Below are 21,384 nucleotides of genomic sequence, written 5' to 3' on the forward strand. Positions count from 1 at the left end.
AGCCTCGATCACCGGGGGGGGAACAGGTAGGAGAGGGAGGGGGGAATTTCGCCGCGGAGGGGGGCTTTGAGGTGCCCCCCCCCCGCCAGCCACACGCAGGCAGAAGAGATCAGACCCCCCTGCACATCATCCCCATATGGGGGAAAAAAGGGGGGCAATCTGATCTCTCTGCCTGCACCCTGATCTGTGCTGGGGGCTGTAGAGCCCACCCAGCACAGATCATTAAAAACCACGCTGGTCCTTAAGGGGGGGTAAAGGGTGGGTCATCAAGTGGTTAAGGATATTAACAGGGCTGTGGAGTTGGAGTCTGAGTGAGAAGTCTAAGTTTACACATCCTTGATCCCACGGCTGGAGCGCTCTGTACATGTGCACTACGTAGCCGTGACGTCATACGCAGAGCGCTCGCAGCCGCGCAATCAAAGATGCGTGCAGCCGGGCCAACGTCTGTCTACTAATGCTCAACCAAGCCGACCTGGAAGTAGCTGCAGGGGGCATTTGTGAAAGAAAGGAGGTGGACTGAGGAGAAAGGGGGGGGGGGGGGGAAGCCTGAGGACAGTTTCCTTTTACAATATGTTTCCGGAAGTTAAACAAAGGTATTTTTAAATGTCACCACCTGTAAGCACAGTACAACAAATCCTGATTCTCCGTAGGTTGATTGGGGTAGTCTGTAATGGCATGATCCCACCACATAGAACCATAAATCGGTGGTTTTCAGACTTTTACAGGTCACATCATCCTGGTGCTCAGTTTTCACTATAGAGGAAAACGGACATTATTTTGTACATTTAGCCACTGTAGAAAACTGAAAGAGAACGGATCCCGTTTATACAGTAAATGGGATCAGTTCACACTTGCAGGACAGAGCCGGATCAAATTGGGAAGCAAAATGGATCAAACTTTTGTGTGGTCCGGGATTTTTATGGACAAGCAGATGCTTTCCTGATATATCCTATGGTTGAAACACATCTGCCCTGGTCTCCAACCAGTCCACAAGTGGACCGTCAGACCAGAGACAACTAGACTGTCCACTATCACTGGCTGCTGGAGTCTGGCTTGATTGAGAACTTAGCATTTGTGTCTTGGTAACTAATTCCAAAGTATCCCTGGGCGTGGCCTAAAGTATGAATGGTTCCAAACAACTGACGTTAAAGTGGACCTGAACTCTTGTACAGGAAAGAAGGAAAACAGAGAGAAATGCACCCTGTATGTATTTAGAGAGTTGGGCCTGTTCAATTCCCCCTCATTTGTGTCTAATCACAAGTTGTAATTTGATCTTTCCCCGTGTCACAAGACTGCCACGGCAGAGATGGCAAATAAGCTCATTTGAAAGCAAAGGATGCTAACCCTATGTCTGCTTCCAAGAATCAGGAAGCAGCAACAGTGCAGAATTATTGTAGGATTTGTATCAGCTAAAACAGAAATGTTTTTTTTCAAAAGGTTATTATGCTGTTGTGTATGTTTTAGAGCAGAGAGGAGGTTCTGAGTTCAGGTCCGCTTTAAAGTTTTCTGGTGCTCCTCCCCCCACCTATTCCAGTAAGTCACTGCTCTTTGGTGCGCCACAAAAAGTGTCCTACTATCTTAGTAACCCACCGCTTTGTTCCAACTTCTGCAATGTGTCCCCTGCTCCCCATTATAGTGCTCTCCTCTCATAATTTTTGCTTCTTACAGTATAGTACCCTCAACAGTGCACACGCTATTATTGTATCTCCTATTAGTGCTTCCACCAGTAAAATGCCTTTTATTATGGTACCTTATATTAAGGTTCCTGTCACAGTGCTTACCATTATTGCCCCACCATAATAATGCCTCTTATTATACTGCTCCCTATGATTGCTCTCTCCATTGTAGTGCTTTCCATTATAGTTTCTGCTGTTACTGTGCCCTCACTGTGCTTCCTTCATTACAGTGCCTCTATTAGTTCTCCGTTCATTATAATGCTATGCTGCCTCCCCTGGTGCAGAGTTGCGCATACAACAACAAACATCATTGGTAAAGTGCTTTTCTCCCATAGGACTCAAAGCGCATAAGCATGGCTCAGACCAGTAATTGGTTGATTGGCAAATTGTGGTACAGAGGAAGAATTCTACAAGTCTGCAAATGCCAGGCTAAACCGGTGGCTTTTCAGTCTGGATTTGAACAACTCCAGGGATGGGGCTGTCTTTATCGGGTGTGGTAGGTGCAGTATGACAGAAAGCTCTGGCTCCAAAGGTTTTGAGGTGCACTCTGGGAGTGTCCAAGTTTATGGATCCTGCTGATGAGGTTGTGAGAGGTGTGGTGCAGTTTCAGCAAGTCCTTCATGTATCCAGGGCCCAAATTGTGTAGGGATGAATAACAAAGGAGCTTACTGGGTAAAGACCTGCTATAGCTTTTAAATTTACCATATTACAGTCCTGTTATTAATTCCTTGTATATTTCATTAGGACAAGTGGTGGATGTGGAGAACGGAATAATCTGTGAAAATATCCCCATCGTCACCCCCACAGGAGACGTGGTAGTGGCAAGCCTCAACATACGGGTGAGTCCTGGAGAACGTATCTCGCGCTTCCCCCAGAGTTCACCTCTGCCCTCCTATCCTAGAATAACCCCACATTTCACCTCTCCTCTGTATGATATTGTCAGTGTGTCAGTGTCATGAGCTGAGGTTATGTTCCCGTTACTCAACTCCATCTCTGATAACTTTCTCTGAATCTAGATAAACGCTTGCTCCTTACTAAGCACTTTGATTCTGCACTTGGTGGACTTTGTCAATAGCACAGATAATAGAATCAGACTTGTAAACTAAGGGACATTATCTCAGGAATCATTAATGAATTATCATATGGACTCTGTATTTATAGTATGATTTTCTATCTAAATGGTTTGTTCCGATAACCACTGGACTGAGAGGACTTATCAGCAGTGATAGCAAGGAGATAAAGTTAAAGGTCCAAGGGCCAGGTCTTGTTGGAAAACCGCTATAATAGTACAACGTAGGCATGTCCATGGTGTGCCAGTCGTGACCTCAGTACTCATTACACAAAGTTTTGTGTACTAACATTCAGCTGATTATATAGGCCCGCGTTCCAATAGCTACACATGGGTAGGACCATACTGAGCAGAGTTCATGTACAGTCACTTACCTTTTACCTAGAAGACACTCCGTCATGCAGCAATGTACATGGGTGAGAGGTCTTTTGTGGCTATTGCCAAGCCTTGATTCACAATATATACATACAGTACATTCCAGGGAAGTAACAGTATTTACATTGACTTTAACCCTTCAACTGCCAGCTATTTTTTTAAGCTATACACAGGTGTCATCTATGTTTGAATTGTGTTCAATAAATATCTTGCCCAAATATACATGTACCAAAGTCCACATTAAGATACTCATACATTACTTTTTTTTTTATTCCATCGAGCAATTAAGTGATCACTTTTATTGGGTGATCAACTACAGAGTTGATCAAAAGTAGATCGAGTAGCGGCCCACATACTACAAGTGAGATCCTATGCGATTTCCCCTTCACTAATCGAGCTGAACGATGTTATGCCTCCATGCTCTGAAACCAAAAATCGATTCTGTATCGATCTAAATAATGTGAACAGTTGCTTGTTCCTTTACCATCCACCAATATTTTCCATTCGGGTAAATTGGGTATTTGGTGAATCCTGAGGTAAAGTCCAGGGTCACCTGAAGCGAAACCGAGAGACCAGGAGCCCAATGGTGCAGTATCTTGGAGTATGGAGGTGGAGGATTAGTGATGGACGTTTAATACTCACAAAGATGGGTTGCAGAGCCCTCCAACCACTGTATCAGCATGTGGTAAATAAACCGTCCACGCTCAGTTTGCCAGGGTGGCCAGCTCCTGGATGGTCGGTCTCCTGGGGGTCTTTCTGGTTTTGCACTAAAATCTAAAAGCTGTTACCTCCTCTGGAGGTCTTGGGTAACTAAAACGTTCGGGTGAAGGCACCCAGTGTAAAACCCCATACACACGTTCAACAGCGGTCTTTTATGCAGCACAATTATCAAACAACTTTTGTTGTGAAACAAGTTGAAATAACCCCCAAAAAAGTTGTTTGCTATTGTTCAAACAACTGATAAGACGTCAATCCAACTGTTGGATTGACGTCTTATCAGTTGTGTGAACAATAGCAAACCACTTTTTGGGGAGTTATTTCAACTTGTTTCACAACAAAAGTTGTTGGATAATTGTGCTGCATAAAAGGTCGCTGTTGAGAGTGTGTATGGGGTTACGTTTCCGACTGAGATATATCTAAATCAGTCCAGTCCAATTATGCATGCTCAATAAAAATCTTTTCCAGTTACACTGGTGTGTCACCATTGGAGAGGTAAGGCCTTGCCTCTCTTATCCTTATATATTGATTTAGATATAATATATCTCAGTCAGAAACTTAGACTGGACACCTCCACACAACCATTTTAGTTCTCAATTATTTTTGTTCAATTTTCCATAAAGAGAAAAACAGGAAACAGTACAATGGCAAATATCATATGCAAGACTTACATAAATAGTGCAAATACTGTATAATTTTCTGTGAACATTCAGGTAAGGCATATCAATCTCTAAATCCAACCATATCCATAGTTAAAACAACCTAAGCGGTGTAATAGAATATGTTATTGACAGGCTAGCAAAGTAGAACAGCATCTGTCAAGCTTAAACAGCGTAAACTGGATAGGGGTAGAGGAGGAGGCTTATGAGTTTTGAATGGTGGGGTGTATCTACCACCCATTAACTGGACCCTGCATGGTTTGGTGTAGATAGGTTATTCATACAGGTAGCAAATGAGACCTAGCTTCTAGCGAAGCTAAGGGGAATTGATTTATCGTCTATGTAAGGGTGTGGCCAATTAATTTAATTTGGACTGGTAATAGTAATAAGATTGCGTATGAAGGATTCAAGAGCATATGTATCAGAGAAAAATAGAGAGAGTAAGCAGGAAAAGATAGAAGGAAAAAGAGTTGGGGGACGAGGAGTGGCGAGCGGATGACGTTGGTCCATCAGTAATTGGTTATGATCTTTTTTTGTGAGTATGTCTTAAGTATCCCTGGCCTAAGAACCTTGTTGCGGGCCTAAAAGATAGTCAATGAGTGGGCCTATATTTGATTGAATTTTGCGATGCCACACAAAGATTTATCCAAGTAAATTGGTCAGTTTGACTAGATATCTGCCAATTTGCAGCGATCGAGTAGAATGGAACAAAATGGATTCTCCCCTGATCCAATAAAATGGTCGACCTTACAGGAAAATCGAGTAATATATGGACACCTTTAGTCAGCAGGGATGTCACTGAGGTGCAAATAAATTTGAGATAATTAAGAATTATACAAATTATTATGATACAGAATAGATCTATTTTTGTGTTTATTAAATGTCCTGTCCAAATCTACATGTAGCAAAGTCCACATTAGTTAGTAGGATTGTTATTGAGGTGCAAATAAATCTGAGATGATTGAGAACTGATACAGTTGTGGCTGGAATTCCGCTTTGTATTTAGCAGTACTCTGCATGTTTCATGAATGAAAGCTTTTCACTTATATAATTGCTGACTGTGATATATCTTCACTCTCTTCCAGGTAGAGGAGGGGATGCACCTTCTTATCACTGGACCCAATGGCTGTGGGAAGAGTTCTCTGTTCCGCATCCTGGGAGGCCTGTGGCCGGCATATAGCGGTGTGCTGTACAAGCCTCCGCCCCAACACATGTTCTATATTCCACAAAGGTGAGTTCCTATGTAATACTCTATCTAGTCTTCTAACAGCCTCCATTAAAGTGTACCAGAGACGGCAAATTGTAAAGCATTGATACTTACGCGGGACTTCCTCCAGCCCCATAAGCTTGTCTGAGTCCCTCGCCATCCTCCCGCGGTCTGCCGATCAGCCCCGGTAACTGGTTCAGTCTTGTCAGTCCAGGTCTACTGCGAATGCACGGACCTCCCTTGCATGCGCAGAAGACCCAGACTGCACCTGACTGAGCCTGTTACTGGGGCTGAACGGCAGACCGCGGGAGGACGGCGAGGGACTCAGATGAGCTTATGGGGCTGGAGGAAGCCCCGCGTAAGTATCAAAGCCTTACAATTTGACGTCTCTGGTTTACTTTAAAGAGGAACTATAACAACATAAAGAAGAACGCAGTCAATTATTCAGAATACCCACTTTTACATTATATCCTAGTTCAGCATCAGAAACACTTCCTATAGCTGTATATTGGTGTGTAGCCCCACCCTCCCACTGAGGCTGAGCCAAGGCAGTTCATTATGCTACATTCTCCCCCTCAGAGCATTCTGGGAGACCAGAAATCTTTTCTACTGGCTTTAGAACTATGCATAAACGACCATTCCTGCTGGCACTAAAGATGTTGCTGCTTGCGATAAATTTCAGAAAGAAAATCAGGAAGGGGAGAGATTTTACAATGGGAAAACACTGACTAAATTATAAATGAATACTGTAAAAAAAAATCTGCATTTTTATTCATTATGTTGTTTTGACTACAGTTCCTCTTTTACATCTAATGCTCCTTCTTTTACTCCTACTTGTACTTTTTCCTTGTGGTGACCTCCAGGTACCTGACTCCAGGAGATGATGGAAGCACACAGGAATGAGAGTGCTGGGTGAACCGATGAGTGCGCTCCACTGTGCTAATACTCTGCAGGGACCACAGGGGGGCGGGATGTCTGGGGGGGGGGCATCGCTGACTCTTGGGGAGCAGCTTACTATCAGAGATGGGCTTTCGGGTAGAAAGCCACTAGAATTCGAAAATTGTAATGACTGTTGATTAAGGCAGGTGTGAGCATGGGAGACGAGGGGTTACTTACCCAGAAGTCCGTCTGGCTCCTATGCGTATCACTCCACTCGCACGTGACCTATGGGATGCACTTCTTCAAGCCGGAAGAAGAGTGCTGTAGTGTGTCGTGGAACACGTCCCATAGGTCGCGTGGCCGTAACGCCATATATTTAAAAATGTAATTCCATGAGAGCCATACAATATGTTTCAAACTGGGACAGTAGGGCTCACGTCCCTGTTGCCATGGAGATGTGTATACAGTTGATCCGCCAGGCAGTGTCAGACATGTCTTCAGCTTCTCTTGGGTTTCAGCAACATTAGCAATTTCCCCAAGAGCCAGACAAGAGAAATACTGACAAACAGCTTGTACAATTAGCTAGCTGACGTGGGGGTTGATTCACTTTGTAGGACGAGATCCCCGCACTTTGGCTCAATAGGCTGCCTGTCAAATGACAGGCTGCCTATTGGCCCAATCAAGCGGTCCTGCGCCCACACAAGAATGTGCCTGTCTGTGCAGTAGCATGGAGCCGCTCATGGACGAGAGCAGGTTGGGTAGCCACTATAACGTACCTGACATGCTCTTGTTGGATATGTTATAGGGATCTACATGCCACAATAGTGGGGGTGAGGAGGATACAGGAAGCCTCTGCAGGATCCAGGGGCTTCCCTTTTCCTGTGCAAGTATCTGTTTTTTCTTTTCCAGTCCACCTCGAGTACACTTTTAAACCTGGCAGCTCAGATTTATGAAATTGGTGTGGTGACTGAATGGCTGTTTTACCAGCTTCCCCTGTATTTCCAGGCCTTACATGTCTGTGGGCACCCTCCGCGATCAAGTCATTTACCCTGACACTGCAGTTGACATGAGGGCAAAAGGCTTCACTGCCAAAGACTTGGATGCCATTCTGGACATTGTGAATCTGAAGTACCTGGTGCAGCGAGAAGGAGGTGAGGCTACACACTCTGCATAGTAAGAACAGTCTCCGGCTGTACACTTGTGGAGGTTCTCCTTTATCCAGATTATAGTATATCCCAAAAAATAAATGACTGGACACCTTTTTTAAGTTCTAATGAGAAGAAGCTGCTTGTAGTTGTGATATAATAGGCCTGAACCAATTCACTAGTTCTCCTAAGTTTACTCCTAGGTGATATTTTCACATCTTACTAATAAAATGCCTTTTAAAGGACACCTTAGCGCTAACTATTTTTCAAAAAAGATGCCTCGTGTGGGGGAAGTTGTGCAGATGCTCACCGTACCTCCCGTTTTCCCAAGTGTCTCGCTCCGTTATCCAGTAATTGTCCACGTTCTTTACTTCCTGGTTGGTGCCATCCGACCCGGACATTCTACGCTGCACATGTGCAGTGTGTCCACTTGGGTGCCTTGTGACCGTGCTCCCCGGCGACCCCATATGATGTAAGCTCGGTAGCAAGGTACCAAGCGAACATACTGCACATGCGCAGCGTAATATGTCTGCGTCAGATGGCACCGACTGCTCCAACCAGGAAGTGAAGAACTTGGATCATTACTGGAGAACGGAGGGAGACGCCGGGGCACGAGAGGGAAGCATCGGCACAACCTGCATCGGCATCCTTCTTGAAAAAAGTTAGCGCTAAGGAATCCTTTAAGCCACCAGAAAGCAAGAATAATTTTGACAGCACTTTGTCACACACTTTTTGGTACTTTTTCAATTGCAGAGTGCTGAAATGTTATTTTAAACAGAATGATGAAAAATTATCTCCTGGGAGAAAGTGTAGGAGAAAAAGGTAATTACAAATGTATGCCCTGCCCTGTATGTGGTCTAGATTCTAGAAGATATTTTATCACTACTATACAAAACTTATTAAAGGCATTATCAGGCAAAAAAAAAGAGTTTCACTTGCCTGGGGCTTCTCCCAGCCCCATGCAGCCATCGTGTGCCCTCGTAGTCACTCACTGCTGCTCCAGTCCCCCGCTGCCAGCTAGTTTCATTTTAGTCGACCTCGGGATCGGCAGGCTGCATTACTTACATTTTTTTAGCATTCCCGCTGGTGCAGGAACATTAACGCATACATTTTTTAGCGTTAGCGATGCAATGCCAACAAATTTTCGTTGAAATTTGTTGGCGTTGCAACGCTAACGCGAAAAAATGTATGCGTTAATGTTCCTGCACTAGCAAGAATGCTAGGTCGGCAAAAATGAAACTAGCTGGTGGCGGGGAACTGGAGCAGCAGTGAGTGACTACAAGGGCACAGGATGGCTGCATGGGGCTGGTAGAAGCCCCAGGTAAGTAAAACTATTTTTTTTTTTTGCCTGATCATTCCTTTAAGGAACACTATTGATTAACATGTTTTTTTTTTTCAATGGAGATAGGAATTGTTTGGGAAGTGCTGCTAAGTACTGGTGTATACATTTCACTGGCAACATATTTGTTTACTGTTATCAAAATACTTTCACACTTTACTGATGCCAAAACTGGCTGTAACTTGTTGTAAACATTTGTAATTGTCTGTGGCACCACAGCTTTTCATACTTTTTTTTGCTTTCAGAGAAAAACACTCTGTATTCTGATGTGCAACACTGGCTGTGCATTGAAGCCTACACCTTTTCTGCAATTGATTTGTTCCAAATAAAGCTAAATCCTACACTCAATAAATTCAAAGCTTTTGCCTCTGATATTTCACATGAAAAGTAGGAAAAGGTTTACACTGCTTCTTAGACATTATTTGTACATCGTCATTTTAGAACACTTGGGTATTGATAGTGTTCCTTTATTTCGAGCAGTGTAATGTTTGCCTGCTCCAGCAATACATTGGGCTTGATTCACAAAGCGGTGCTAACCTACTTAGCACGTCTAAAGTCTTTAGACGTGCTAACCAGGGTGCTAAGTAGGTTAGCGCTGGATTTCTGAATTGAGAAAACCGGTGCTAACCTACTTAGCACCCTGGTTAGCGCGCCTTAAGACTTTAGACATGCTAAGTAGGTTAGCACCGCTTTGTGAATCAAGCCCATTGTCTCTTCTGTTTTTCCTGGCAGCCGTATGCTTTGTGCTTTCATACCTCCAGCTCCTGATCACATGACATGCTGCAGGAGCCAGAGATTTGCTGCATAGAGCATGTGGCTGTAAGAAAGATCAGAGGAGACCCAAAACTGTACTGAAACAGGTATATACGGTATTGAGCTGTTGTACTGTGCTACTCTGTAGATGGGGAGGAGCAGGCCAGCCACCATTACAATAGTTACTTCACTTTGTTTGTGATTGTTCAATAAATGTTATTTGGCTTATGACTATGTTATAGATGTTGTCTTCTTATGTGTTTGAGTGAGTTTGTCATCCCTGTTCTAGGCATAAAGGTGTCAAGTTGAAATTCTCATTTTTGCTGTGAATTTCCTGAGCTGGTTAATACCCGTCCTCTAGCGCCCTCTTGTGGTATCACACAGAATACAGCAGACAAAGAATTCACCTGTACTCGATTTAGATGTCAGATATGTTTCTTATGACTGTGCATATATATTCAGTGCTGATAATGAATAAAATATTTTTATTTTATAGAAAGGAGGTAATTATAAATATGCTAAATCAGTCCAGTATTGTCACCTGGACGATCATGTAGCTCGTGACATAAATCGATTCTGAAATCGCAATCGCCCTGCAAGCAGCATTTTTAGAGCAACTTTAGAGCAACAAATTAACAAGCTGACACATCATTGCATTCCAGCGGTTCTGGAGGTGTGTTTAGCTTCTAAGGGTACAATGGTTAATTTGCATATATTCAGCAGTGGTGCCTGGGAGACATCTCAAGCTCACTCCAATCTGAATTATCGCAAATTCTTTCTGTTTTAAGAAAGCAAACTTTTGTTTTAGAGCAACTTCATAAGGGAAAGCAGTGCACAAAATCACTTTCCCTAAAATCGCTTTTAAAGAAAACCTGTAACTAAAAAAAGCCCGGTGGGGGGGGGGGGGCTGGGGGGGTACTCACCTCAGGTGGGGAAAGCCTTCGGACCTTACCGAGGCTTCCCCTGTTCTCCTGTGTCCCACGGTGGCCGCGCTGTGCCTCTCCAAATAGCGGGGATGTAAATATTTACCTTCCCTGCTCCAGGGCAGGCGCAGTATCGGCTCTCCGCTCAGAGATAGTCTCCTGCACCTGTGTAGTAGAGCAGACCCAACAGAGATCGGCTATTTCCGCCTATCTCTGTGCTGAGAGCCGCAACAGCGCCCCCGCTGGAGCCAGGGAAGGTAAATAAATTAGCGTTTATCAGCGTTTGTCGGGGGAGGATTCCAGGCTGCTTCGGGGGAGCCAGAGCTGGACTACCTGCAGCTACCGGGATGGGGGAAGCCTCATTGGGACCCTAAGGCTTCCACCTCCTGAGGTGAGTACCCCCCAGGGGATGTTTATTTTGTTACATTCTCTTTAAGTGACAGAAACTTGTGGGCTGCAACCTGGTAGCCGTTATCTTACCCTTTTTGCCTCCTATAGCCGATGTGCTCCATGTCTCGTTCCATCACGTCCCATCTCTCCAATGCTTCCTCCTTCAAAACCAGGAAGTGGAAGTATTGGAAGAATGTGAAAGGCGTTGTGGACTGCATCAGCTATAGGCAGCGACAAGGGTGAGTTAACTGTGCCACAGCCCGCAAGTTGTAATCAGAATTCAGATTGTGAACGCCGGAGCTCTGTGGAGCTCATCCCTACTTCTGACTCTGTTCCTGTTCTATCCAACATAGGGCCTTGCAGGAGGGAGTGGACTTTTGCAGTAATCCATGATTTCATGTCCAGTCTACAAAAGTAGAGGGTGGGTTAAGATGGGGGCGGACATAAGCCTGCACAGTGTCCTATAAGGGCCCATGCAGCTCTATCACAAAAAAGCCCACCTTTTCCTCTAGGCCTGTGTATGTGTCGGCAGATTGTGAGCTCCTCTGTGGACAGTCAGTGGCATGACTATGTACTCTGTAAAGTGCTGCAGAAGATGTCAGTGCTATATAAATATAAATTATAGTAAGGTAGGACACTAGACTCTGACTATGGTAAGATTAGGTTTGTGAGCTCCCCTCAGAACAGTCAATGACATGACTATGTATGGTGTAAAGTGCTGCAGAAAATGTAATTGCTATATAAATACATAATAATTATGATATGGTAGCACATTAGACTATGACTATGGTAGGGATTAGATTGTGAGCTCATCTGAGGACACTCGGTGACATAACTATGTACTGTGTAAAGTACTGCAGAAAATTTAAGTGCTTTATAAATACATAATAATAATATGGCGGGACATTAGACTATGACTATGGTAGGATTAGATTGTGAGCTCCTCTGAGGATGATCAATGACATGACTATGTAGTCTGTAAAAACCACTGTGGAAGAGATCAGTGCTATATATACAGAATAATAATAATAGTGGTAGTTTTTTCACAATTTACATTTTTACAAGTTTTCATGTGTGACGCTGATGCATGAGGAGTAGGGATGATTGCTTGTGGTTCAGTCATATGAGACATAGTGAATAGGTATAAAATATGTGCTACATTAATACAGTGCTTACAGAATGCAGCCTAGCTTCACATAGTTTTATGTTGCTGACTCTTTTTGGATCCACCCATTATCTGCTATGACCACGCCCGCTCACATGAGTCCCCCTACATATATTCTGCACAGGGACCCACTGTTAGCTTTGTCCACCACTGATTGTGCTATATGTGATGGGCTGTGGAGTCTGATGTTCTTTTTGCCCTCAAGGTTGGGACTCGGTGAGCGACTGGAAGGATGTTCTGTCCGGAGGAGAGAAGCAGCGAGTAGGAATGGCACGCATGTTTTATCACAAGTGAGTATTTGGTTATATTACATATGAGGCTGCGTTTCCACAGAATTGCCATACTGTTGTGTTACCTTGACAAAGGGGACTCCTCGGGGCCCCGAAATGGACTACTGTCACAAGTTGTGCATAAAGAAGGCTTTATTCTAACTTCGAGTGTGCGGACCCTCTGCATTATTTTGTTTATGGAGTCAGACTTAGTGTGAAATTATGTTCTAAATGTTCACTTCATCTTATGTTTGACTGCGTCAATAAAGAAATAAATATATTTGAATAATGTATTTATAAATGAATTTATTTGAAAAAAATTTTTTAATTAAGTTATATTCAGCAAATTTCCTATTTAAAACAGTCACAGAGACACAAAAAGCACAGAGGGGCCTGCGTCCCCGCTCTACACTGGACTGGTCCGCACACACCTGCTGCACACTCAAACACTCACATCATCCACTGAAAGGGCTCGTTCACAATGGAGGCGTTTTTGGCTTTTTTTTTTTTTTTTTTTTTACACGCGGGCGATTTTTAACCTCCTTACCTGTATGCCCGACACTGTGTCGGGCATACCACCGCCTGTCCCCAGGAGTCCCCCATTATAAATGTAAGTGATTAGATAGCTGTAATATCTTCAGCTAGCACTAGGCTAGCTAGTAGTGGTGGCTGGCATCCTCTGATTACTTCTGATCCCCCCGTTTATACATTACCCAGCCTAGAGCCAGCGATCGGCGCAGCCTCCCTGCACATCTCCGGTCCTCTCTATGGGGAGGATCTGGTCTGCGCATGACGTCATGTGCGATCCTCCCCATAGAGAAGAGTGGAGCTGTCTGGGGAGGCTGCGCGATCGCTGGATCCAGGCTGGGTAATGTATTTAGCGGTGGGGGGGGGGGGTCATAAGTAATCAGAGGATGCCAGACCCACCACTACTAGCTAGCCTAGTGCTAGCTGAATATATTACAGCTATCTGGTCACTTAAATTTATGATGGGGGACTGTCGGCTGCAAACCCTCCGGCGTGCGTAACGCCCAGGAGGTTAATATTGCCCACTAAACACTTGTGCAATGAATGTCTACGAGAACGTTCATATTAGCATGGGTCGTGTGCTGTGCAGTCGGCAAAGGGGTGCGTGGGCCAGTTTTGGGGCGATTCCACCTCAATGGAAAGTATAGGAGAAACGCAAAAGTGTAGTGATTGCGTTTGCGTTTTTAAAAATAAATACATTGTATTTATTATTCTCCAGATCAAAGAGTTCACTTCCTGACTTGCGTCAGGGAGTGAATTACAAAACCGCTTGGGAAAAACGCTTAGAAAACCGCCTAGCACAAAAACGAATCGCCCACCCAAGCGCCGGGAATCAGAAAAAAATGCGTCAAAAACCACCCAACGCTAATGGCCACACGAACGGAACGCAATGTGAACAAGGCCAAACAAGGAGTCCATGAGCTGATGAGGAGGCAGCATGCAAAGTGTAGGATCTTGATGTGAGTAAGATAATTCAGTCCTGGACCTGAGTGGAGGCTGGCAGACCCATGGACACACTCGTAGGTTAATGCAGTCTAGAAGCTATGAAAGGAAAGCAGCTACAGCTGCTAAACAACCTTAACCCATGAGTATATCCATCGGACTGCCAGCCTCCATTCTGGTACAGGACTAGCTTATCTTACTCGTATCAAGTTCCCACATTTTGCACGCCGCTTCCTCATCAGCTCTTGGACTTGTATGAGTGAACCGTGTGAGTGTGCGGCAGGTGTGAGTGTACAGCTCCAGTGTACAGTAGGGGCCCCTCCATGCTTTTCTTGTCTCTGGGACAGTTTATTTCACTATATGAGTAAAAGGGCACTCTGAGGGTACTTGCATTGCTTATTTATTATACGTATATTTGGAAGTTTATATCCAGTGCTTCATATTTCGTGATACGCGCAATGTTATCACAACTGTACGGACAACTGTTGTCGATTGCTGACCCGACATGGATAAAAACCAGTAACTGTATTACGCCCCAACTATTTAGCTGAACTTCCCAGAAGATTTGCTTCACAATTTTGTTGTTACATATCCTGACAGTAAATTGCTGTAAGGTTTTATCTGTGCAGTTATGACGTGTACAATCTCGGAGATGCCAGATAATCTTAAAGGACAACTGAAGTGAGAGGGATGTGGAGGCTGCCATATTTATTTCCTTTTAACCACTTCACGTCCCTGGTCATTTTCACAGTTCAGCTCAGTTCTGATTGCTTTGGCAATAACTTTATCAATAACTATCACCACTAAATGATCTGTATATTGTTTTTTTCAGGATAAGTTAGGCTTTTTGTGGCTGATAGTTGTTGTTCAGTAATTACCTTATTTTCTATGCATTTTAAAATGAAAATAGGGAAAAAAGTGAAAAAATACACGATTTATCCACTGTCATACATTATAGCTTTAATATAAACAGTTCTATTGTACATTAAACCCACATATATTTTGTCTATCTCTCCTGTTTATTTAAAGAGTTCTTTTGTTTTGATAATGTATTAGTAACACATTGTATACACTACGTAATTGTTACATTTGTCTGCTCCTAAAATGTTTATTTTTCCACTTGTTAATTCATTAGGCTTGCTATTGAATTCCCTAGGTGAAGGAGAGTGCTTTGCTTTCATCCAGTTAAGCCCTATCTACACGATACGATTTTTTGTGCGATTCGATTACGATTCTATTTACGATCTTATTAAATCCGACATGTCCAATCGGGATTCAATTTAATTCGATTTGCCATTGCAAAACAATGGCAAATTGAATCGAATCCCGATCCCCTAACTGCGCTCTGCTATGCCCCCATAAATCACCCAGCCGTGCTGTCGACACACAGCGTGTCGTAGCCGGCTGTTTATTACTGTAAGTGTCAGTCTCTGCCACTCCCCCGCCTCCTCCAGAGCTCCAGTCCCTGCCCGCGTCCCTTCCCTCCCTGTCGATTGGAGGGACGGGATGTGGGCGGGGACCGGAGCTATGGAGGAGGCAGGGGAGCTGCATGACTGACAGATGCAGAGATAAACAGCTGGCTGCGACACGCTGTGTGTCGACAGCTCGGCGTTTGATTTATGGGGGGCAAGCAGAGCGCAGGGGGGCCTGTGGGGGGAACTGTATAGCAACAGAGGCTGGGCAGTATATGCAGACCCAGCCTCTGTGTGCTGATAGCATTCTTAGAACCCACCTTGGGTTCTCTTTAAGCAATACTAGTTGCCTGGCATCCTGCTGCCTCTAATACGTTTAGCCATAGACCCTGAACAAGCATGCAGCAGATCAGGTGTTTCTGACATTGTCAGATCTGACAAGATTAGCTGCATACTTTGTAGACCAAGAATGGGTCGCTACAACCACCACATTTTCATACCACTGGGAGCGGGAAAACGTCAGGCCGTAACATACCGATCCAAAGAAGGAATCCCGCTGCACCAGAAATCCCCTGATGACAGCATAGAGCCGAAACCTGGTAGGGAAGGAGAGACTGGTTATCTCTGAGCAACCATCTATATGTAATAAGGTGCACTTTGATGTCAGTCAGTGCAAAAACCTTATGAGCGAATTTTATGCAGTTGGGTCCAGTTTGCATGGACCCACAATGTAAGCTGTTTTGTTTTTAACATATGCAATTGTGGAATAAAAGTGTAACCCCCTGTGGTAAAAATCATACTAAGCCTGGCATATTGTTTGTCCTATGGTGGTGGACACTGTATACCCTTTATAAGCACTGGGTGCCTGCAGGCTATAGCAGCATGATTGGAGAGAAACAACAGCGCTGAGGATTATATGTACAGTCTTCACGGTTCCACTTTGGATTGGAATCTACCTCTGGCAGCTAAATCTTTTCATTTGTGTTGAGCACCCCCTGTTGCAACATAGACTAAAGATAAATACACACGGGGGACAATTGTCCCCCGTTGCATGTGTGCACGTGAACAGGGGACGACAGCTCCCTGCCAGCGACAGCTGTCCACACGTCTCGCCAGAAAGGCAGAGACGCGGCGGAAGCTGTTTGTGAATGGAGCATCCCCCGGCCGGATGCTCCATTCACTTGCGTAGGTCTCCTGTCGCTATCCCGCGTACACACGCGGGAGTAGCGACAGTTGCGGCGAGGTTGCGGCGACAGCTGTAGCCGGCGATTGAACATGTCAATTGCCTGGCGACAGCTCCGACGGGCGACGGTTCGGGGCGCGCGCGTAATACACACGGGGGAACTGTCGCCGCAACACGCCCGTGCCACGTGGTTGCGGCGACGGCCGTCCCCCGTGAGTATGGACCTTAAGGAACCATGTTTCTGCTCTAATACGCATGAGCTATTTTACTGTGCTGTCCATTAATGCTGCAATAAAGATTGGATTTTTACTTCACCACTGGTGCAGCGGTATTGCTTCTTTGGATTAGCTGCATTCTTGTTTCTGGCGCAATTCAGACACTACTGCAGCCAAATAGATATGCCAGGCTGCCAGGTGACTGGAATCATTTTAAAAGGAAATAAATATTGCAGCCTTCTCAAATCAATTGTCCTTTTAAAGATGATTTGTCGCGAAAATCTTAAAATTCAAAACGCATACAAATAAGAAGTACATTTCTTCCAGAGTAAAATGAGCCATACATCACCTTTCCCCTATGTTGCTGTCACTTACAGTAGGTAGTAGAAATATGACATAACTGACAGGTTTTGGGCTAGTCCATCTCTCCATAAGGGGTTCTCAGCATGGCCTTTATTCTTCATAAAGACATTCCCTGAAAAAGATTTATACGAAGATTCTGGCCAGCTTCCCTGCTCACTGTACACTTTTTTTTGTCAGTTGGACGGAGCAACTGCCATTCACTAAGTGCTTTTAAAAATAAAGAAAACCCTGAGAACCCCCCATGAGAAGATGGGCTAGTCCAAAATCTGTCGGTAATGTTAGATTTCTACTACTTACTGTAAGTGACAGCAACATAGGAGAAAAGTAATTTATGGCTCATTTTACTGTGGAAGAAACGTACTTCTTATTTGTATATGTTTACATGCATTTTAAATTTTGATATTGTCGCGACAGAGGTCCTTTAAGCTGAAGCAGTTTCATGTACAAAAAATAATTTGGACATTCCTCTCTCATTGTCTGTACTGTCATATGACTAAACATTGGTTTGGACGCGCAAGTGATTGAATACATGCGCAGAAAGTAAAATTTTTGGTTAATGGATTTATAATGCTGCTCAGCCTGCAGCACATGCCGAACCTTTCACATGAGTTGGGTACATGAGGCACCTGCTGGTGGGAGCTCCTCTAACAGTCTGCCTGTTTGCCTTTTAGACCAAAATATGCCTTGTTGGATGAGTGCACAAGTGCTGTGAGCATTGATGTGGAAGGCAAGATCTTCCAATCTGCAAAGGATGCTGGGATTGCTCTGCTGTCTATCACCCACAGACCCTCTCTTTGGTAAGCTTTACAACCGTCATGCTACAAATAAATACAAATAAGTCAGCAGTAGACAAAACAAGGTATGTCATTATTACTGGTCAAACTTTTTTTTTTGTTTCTGAATAGTTAACTAAATTAAAATAAATTGATCAAAGAGCAGGGCCGATGTTGACCAATTTCCCAGGAGTGTGTTTCTGTTAGTAGGAAAGGTAAAACCTCCTTTTCACCACCAGATGGCAGTCTAGCACTTTGAAAAATAGGTGAAGCGCTCATCGACAACCCTTCGCAAAATACAATCAACAACCTGTAAGAAAAAATATGTACAAAAGGTAGAAAAGAGGTGCACAGGACTGCCAAACTGGGTCACTCCGGAGTGCTCAAAGCCCAGTGTAATAGCGACACATCAGCAACTGTAGAGATCCAAGCGCTGGGAACATCCAGTAAAACCAGACCTTTATTCAAAAATCCATTTAAAAGCAATACATGCAGACACAGCAATAGTCAGCCAGGAGAGAGAGGACAAGCAACGTAAAGATGGTCTACAGCTGTTTCGCACTCGACTCAGGAGTGCTTCCTCAGGAAGAAAAAATATGTATCACAGCAATCTCTCTGACTGCAATAATGTGCACACCATTAATCATAGAACAGTCCGCCTGTGGGAGAAAATATGTATGACATTGTATTGCATTATTCTTTCAAAGTCCACCTAGAATAAGGGGTAGGACAATTTCCTTACAGGATATATATTATGTACACAACAAAGTCCAAAACCCCCATGAGTCCACAATAGTTCTACTTGAATCTTGATCTCACTTTGCGCTCCACATAAACTAATTTCCAGATAAAATACGCTTACCAGCAAGTATGGCTGATTATATCACAGATCAGTAGACAGAGCATATACGTGTTGCAATCCCTCGCAGCAGATCACCTTCTCCCTGAATGGTACTCAGAGAAACAGGGACAACATAGCGTAATCCAGCTTTAGCACCACACCATAACACCATAAGTGCTCGGTGCGTGACTCTAAAACGTGTAACACCACAGTGGTATATAGATAAAATGCACGCTCACCGACTGAACGGGCTGATCCTATGTTGACCAGCTATAAGCGCTTTCTTCTATATACAATCCTCCGGGCGTTGCCAACCTTTGAAACTCAAGAGACAAATGCTCTCATAGCATAAATCCGTTTAATACATTTAAAAGACACAATTTATTGCACTCACATAAATATAAAATCAATGCGCATATATTATTACAGGACGTCCTCACCGCCGCCGTGTTCCTTCAGCGTCTGCACACACCACGCCTGAGGCCCCGTCTAGCACTTACAACCCATTCCCATCTGCATGTCATCGCCTCTGTTAGGTGGTGAACACACTTTGCCTCTTACAGCAATGTGAATGATAAAAAGAAGTGATGCATCCTGGCCAATGGGAAGGGGGTCCAGGGCACCGGGCTACCTGAAAACAGAGAGGAATCCTCACCTACCCTGCTTATGAAAACACTGCTGATTTAAAATAAAGGACAGTGTTAAAGTTGTCATCACTAAACTCTTGTACACATGTACAGGGAATATGGGAGGGGGGGCTGAAAGGGCCATCGGAGCAGTGGGGGAGTGATGTCATGCAGAACAGTGCTCCTGCCCCAACAGAGTCATATCTGCAGGGCCGGCGCTACCATAGAGGCAAAGGAGGCAGCTGCCCCAGGGCCCCAGAGCTTGTAGGGGCCCCCAGTGGCTACAAGAGGAAAACTTTTTTTTCAAATCGACCTTATAGTTTTTTAGAAAATCGATTTGAAAGTTTCAAAGGAAAAAAATACACATTTAAAAACCAGCCGACTTTAATGGTTAATAGCAAATCCACCTTAAATTTTAGAAACCCTAAATTTGCAGGATATGTTAAGGAGATCATTGGGAATAAGGAAAAAAGACCTTATAGTTTTTGAGAAAATCTATTTTAAAGTTTCGAAGGAAAAAAGTATACTTTAAAATGCGGCAAATGTCACTTTTAGTAGCAAACCTAACGGTAGTGTAATTTTACATGCATCAAAAGAAAGAGCAGTAAATTTCCTGACGGGGTTTCCAGGGGGTCCATACGCAGCGCTTTGGCCAGGGATCGCTATATAGCCGCAATATGGCTGTATGAAGAAGATCCCTGGCATTTTTTTCCTATTTTCCCAATTTTTTTTTATGTTTAGAGTGTAGGAATTTTTTTTTTTTAAATTTATGTGGGGTCCCCCCTCCTGAAACTTTTAAACCCCTTGTCCCCCATGCAGGCTGGGGTAGCCAGAATGTGGAGCTCCGACCGATTGGGGCTTCAAACCCTGACTATACCAGCTGCAAAAAAGGTCCCTTAATGCCAATTTTTGCTCCGGGGTATCTATTGGGGGGGGGGGGGGCCCAGGTTTATTTTGCCCTGGGGCCCCATTGTTGCTTAAACCGGCCCTGCATGTCTGGGTGCTATGGTGCCTATGGCAAACAATGAAATCCCCCCCCCTCCCCAAAAAAAAACCCCCAGCATTCTTCCTTTGGGGTGGCTGGCTGGGGTGGGAGTAATTCTTGTTATTCTTTACATACAGCACATGCTCTCCAATTTGGTCCCCTTGGCAACCTCTAAATACATATCAACAGACAGTTTTGTTTAGCAAGAAAAGTGTTGGGCAAATGGTGGTAAAATGCACTGAGACACACACTACACTAGATGCCACTAGAACAGTAGTACAAAAGGAGATTGAGCAAGCCCATCAGCAGTAGATATATACGAACAAGTTCTTACGTAATAGACCAATTAATTAGAAATACTAAATAATAATAAAGTGCTGTGCAATATAGAATAAATACAGACAGTGTCTGATGAAGTGCACCTTACACAAAGAAACAGCCGTGCTGACAGAAGTGCCCCCCCCCCCGCACCCCGTGTAAGGAAAATAATCGCACACCTCTGTTCAGCGGTTGCTGTTGCCGGATCCTCAGCGAAGTTATATTCCAAGTTCAAAGTATGGATCCGCACACAGTCTTGTCAGGAATAGTGTATTTATTGTCCCATCACACACATACAATCTTTTGACCGTGTATGTCTGTCCTAGCCTTGACAATTGGGACCAGATTGGCCCTGAAATGTTCGTTGGTGTACAGTCAAATGATTGTATGAGTGTGATGGGACAATAAGTGTTACACTGTTCCTGACAAGACTGTGCGCGGATCCATACTTTGAACTTTTATTCCGGCCGGATTGGTAACTATCGCTGCACACTGAAGCAGGGGCTGCCAGCGCTGGATCCCCGTGCTGAAAAGGATGGGGGAAGCCTCATTAGGCTTATTCCCAAGGTAAGTACCCCATCGGGGCACTTCTTTCCTTACAAGTTCACTTTAACCCTGCACGTTGTCTTTAT

At 44.2% G+C, this 21,384-nt stretch overlaps 1 protein-coding gene across 1 annotated transcript in view; it reads left to right on the forward strand.

Annotated features, from left to right (window-relative positions):
• Nucleotides 1-21,384, forward strand: part of ABCD1 (ATP binding cassette subfamily D member 1) — a 72,869-nt gene that overhangs the window by 44,051 nt on the left and 7,434 nt on the right. The window contains exons 5-9 of the mRNA XM_068248358.1: nucleotides 2,421-2,515; nucleotides 5,582-5,727; nucleotides 7,588-7,733; nucleotides 12,503-12,587; nucleotides 17,881-18,006. Coding sequence (XP_068104459.1) covers nucleotides 2,421-2,515; nucleotides 5,582-5,727; nucleotides 7,588-7,733; nucleotides 12,503-12,587; nucleotides 17,881-18,006 — 598 coding nt within the window. The remainder of the gene's footprint in view (nucleotides 1-2,420; nucleotides 2,516-5,581; nucleotides 5,728-7,587; nucleotides 7,734-12,502; nucleotides 12,588-17,880; nucleotides 18,007-21,384) is intronic.

Source organism: Hyperolius riggenbachi, chromosome 8, assembly GCF_040937935.1.
Source record: "Hyperolius riggenbachi isolate aHypRig1 chromosome 8, aHypRig1.pri, whole genome shotgun sequence".
Taxonomy (NCBI): Eukaryota; Metazoa; Chordata; class Amphibia; order Anura; family Hyperoliidae; genus Hyperolius; species Hyperolius riggenbachi.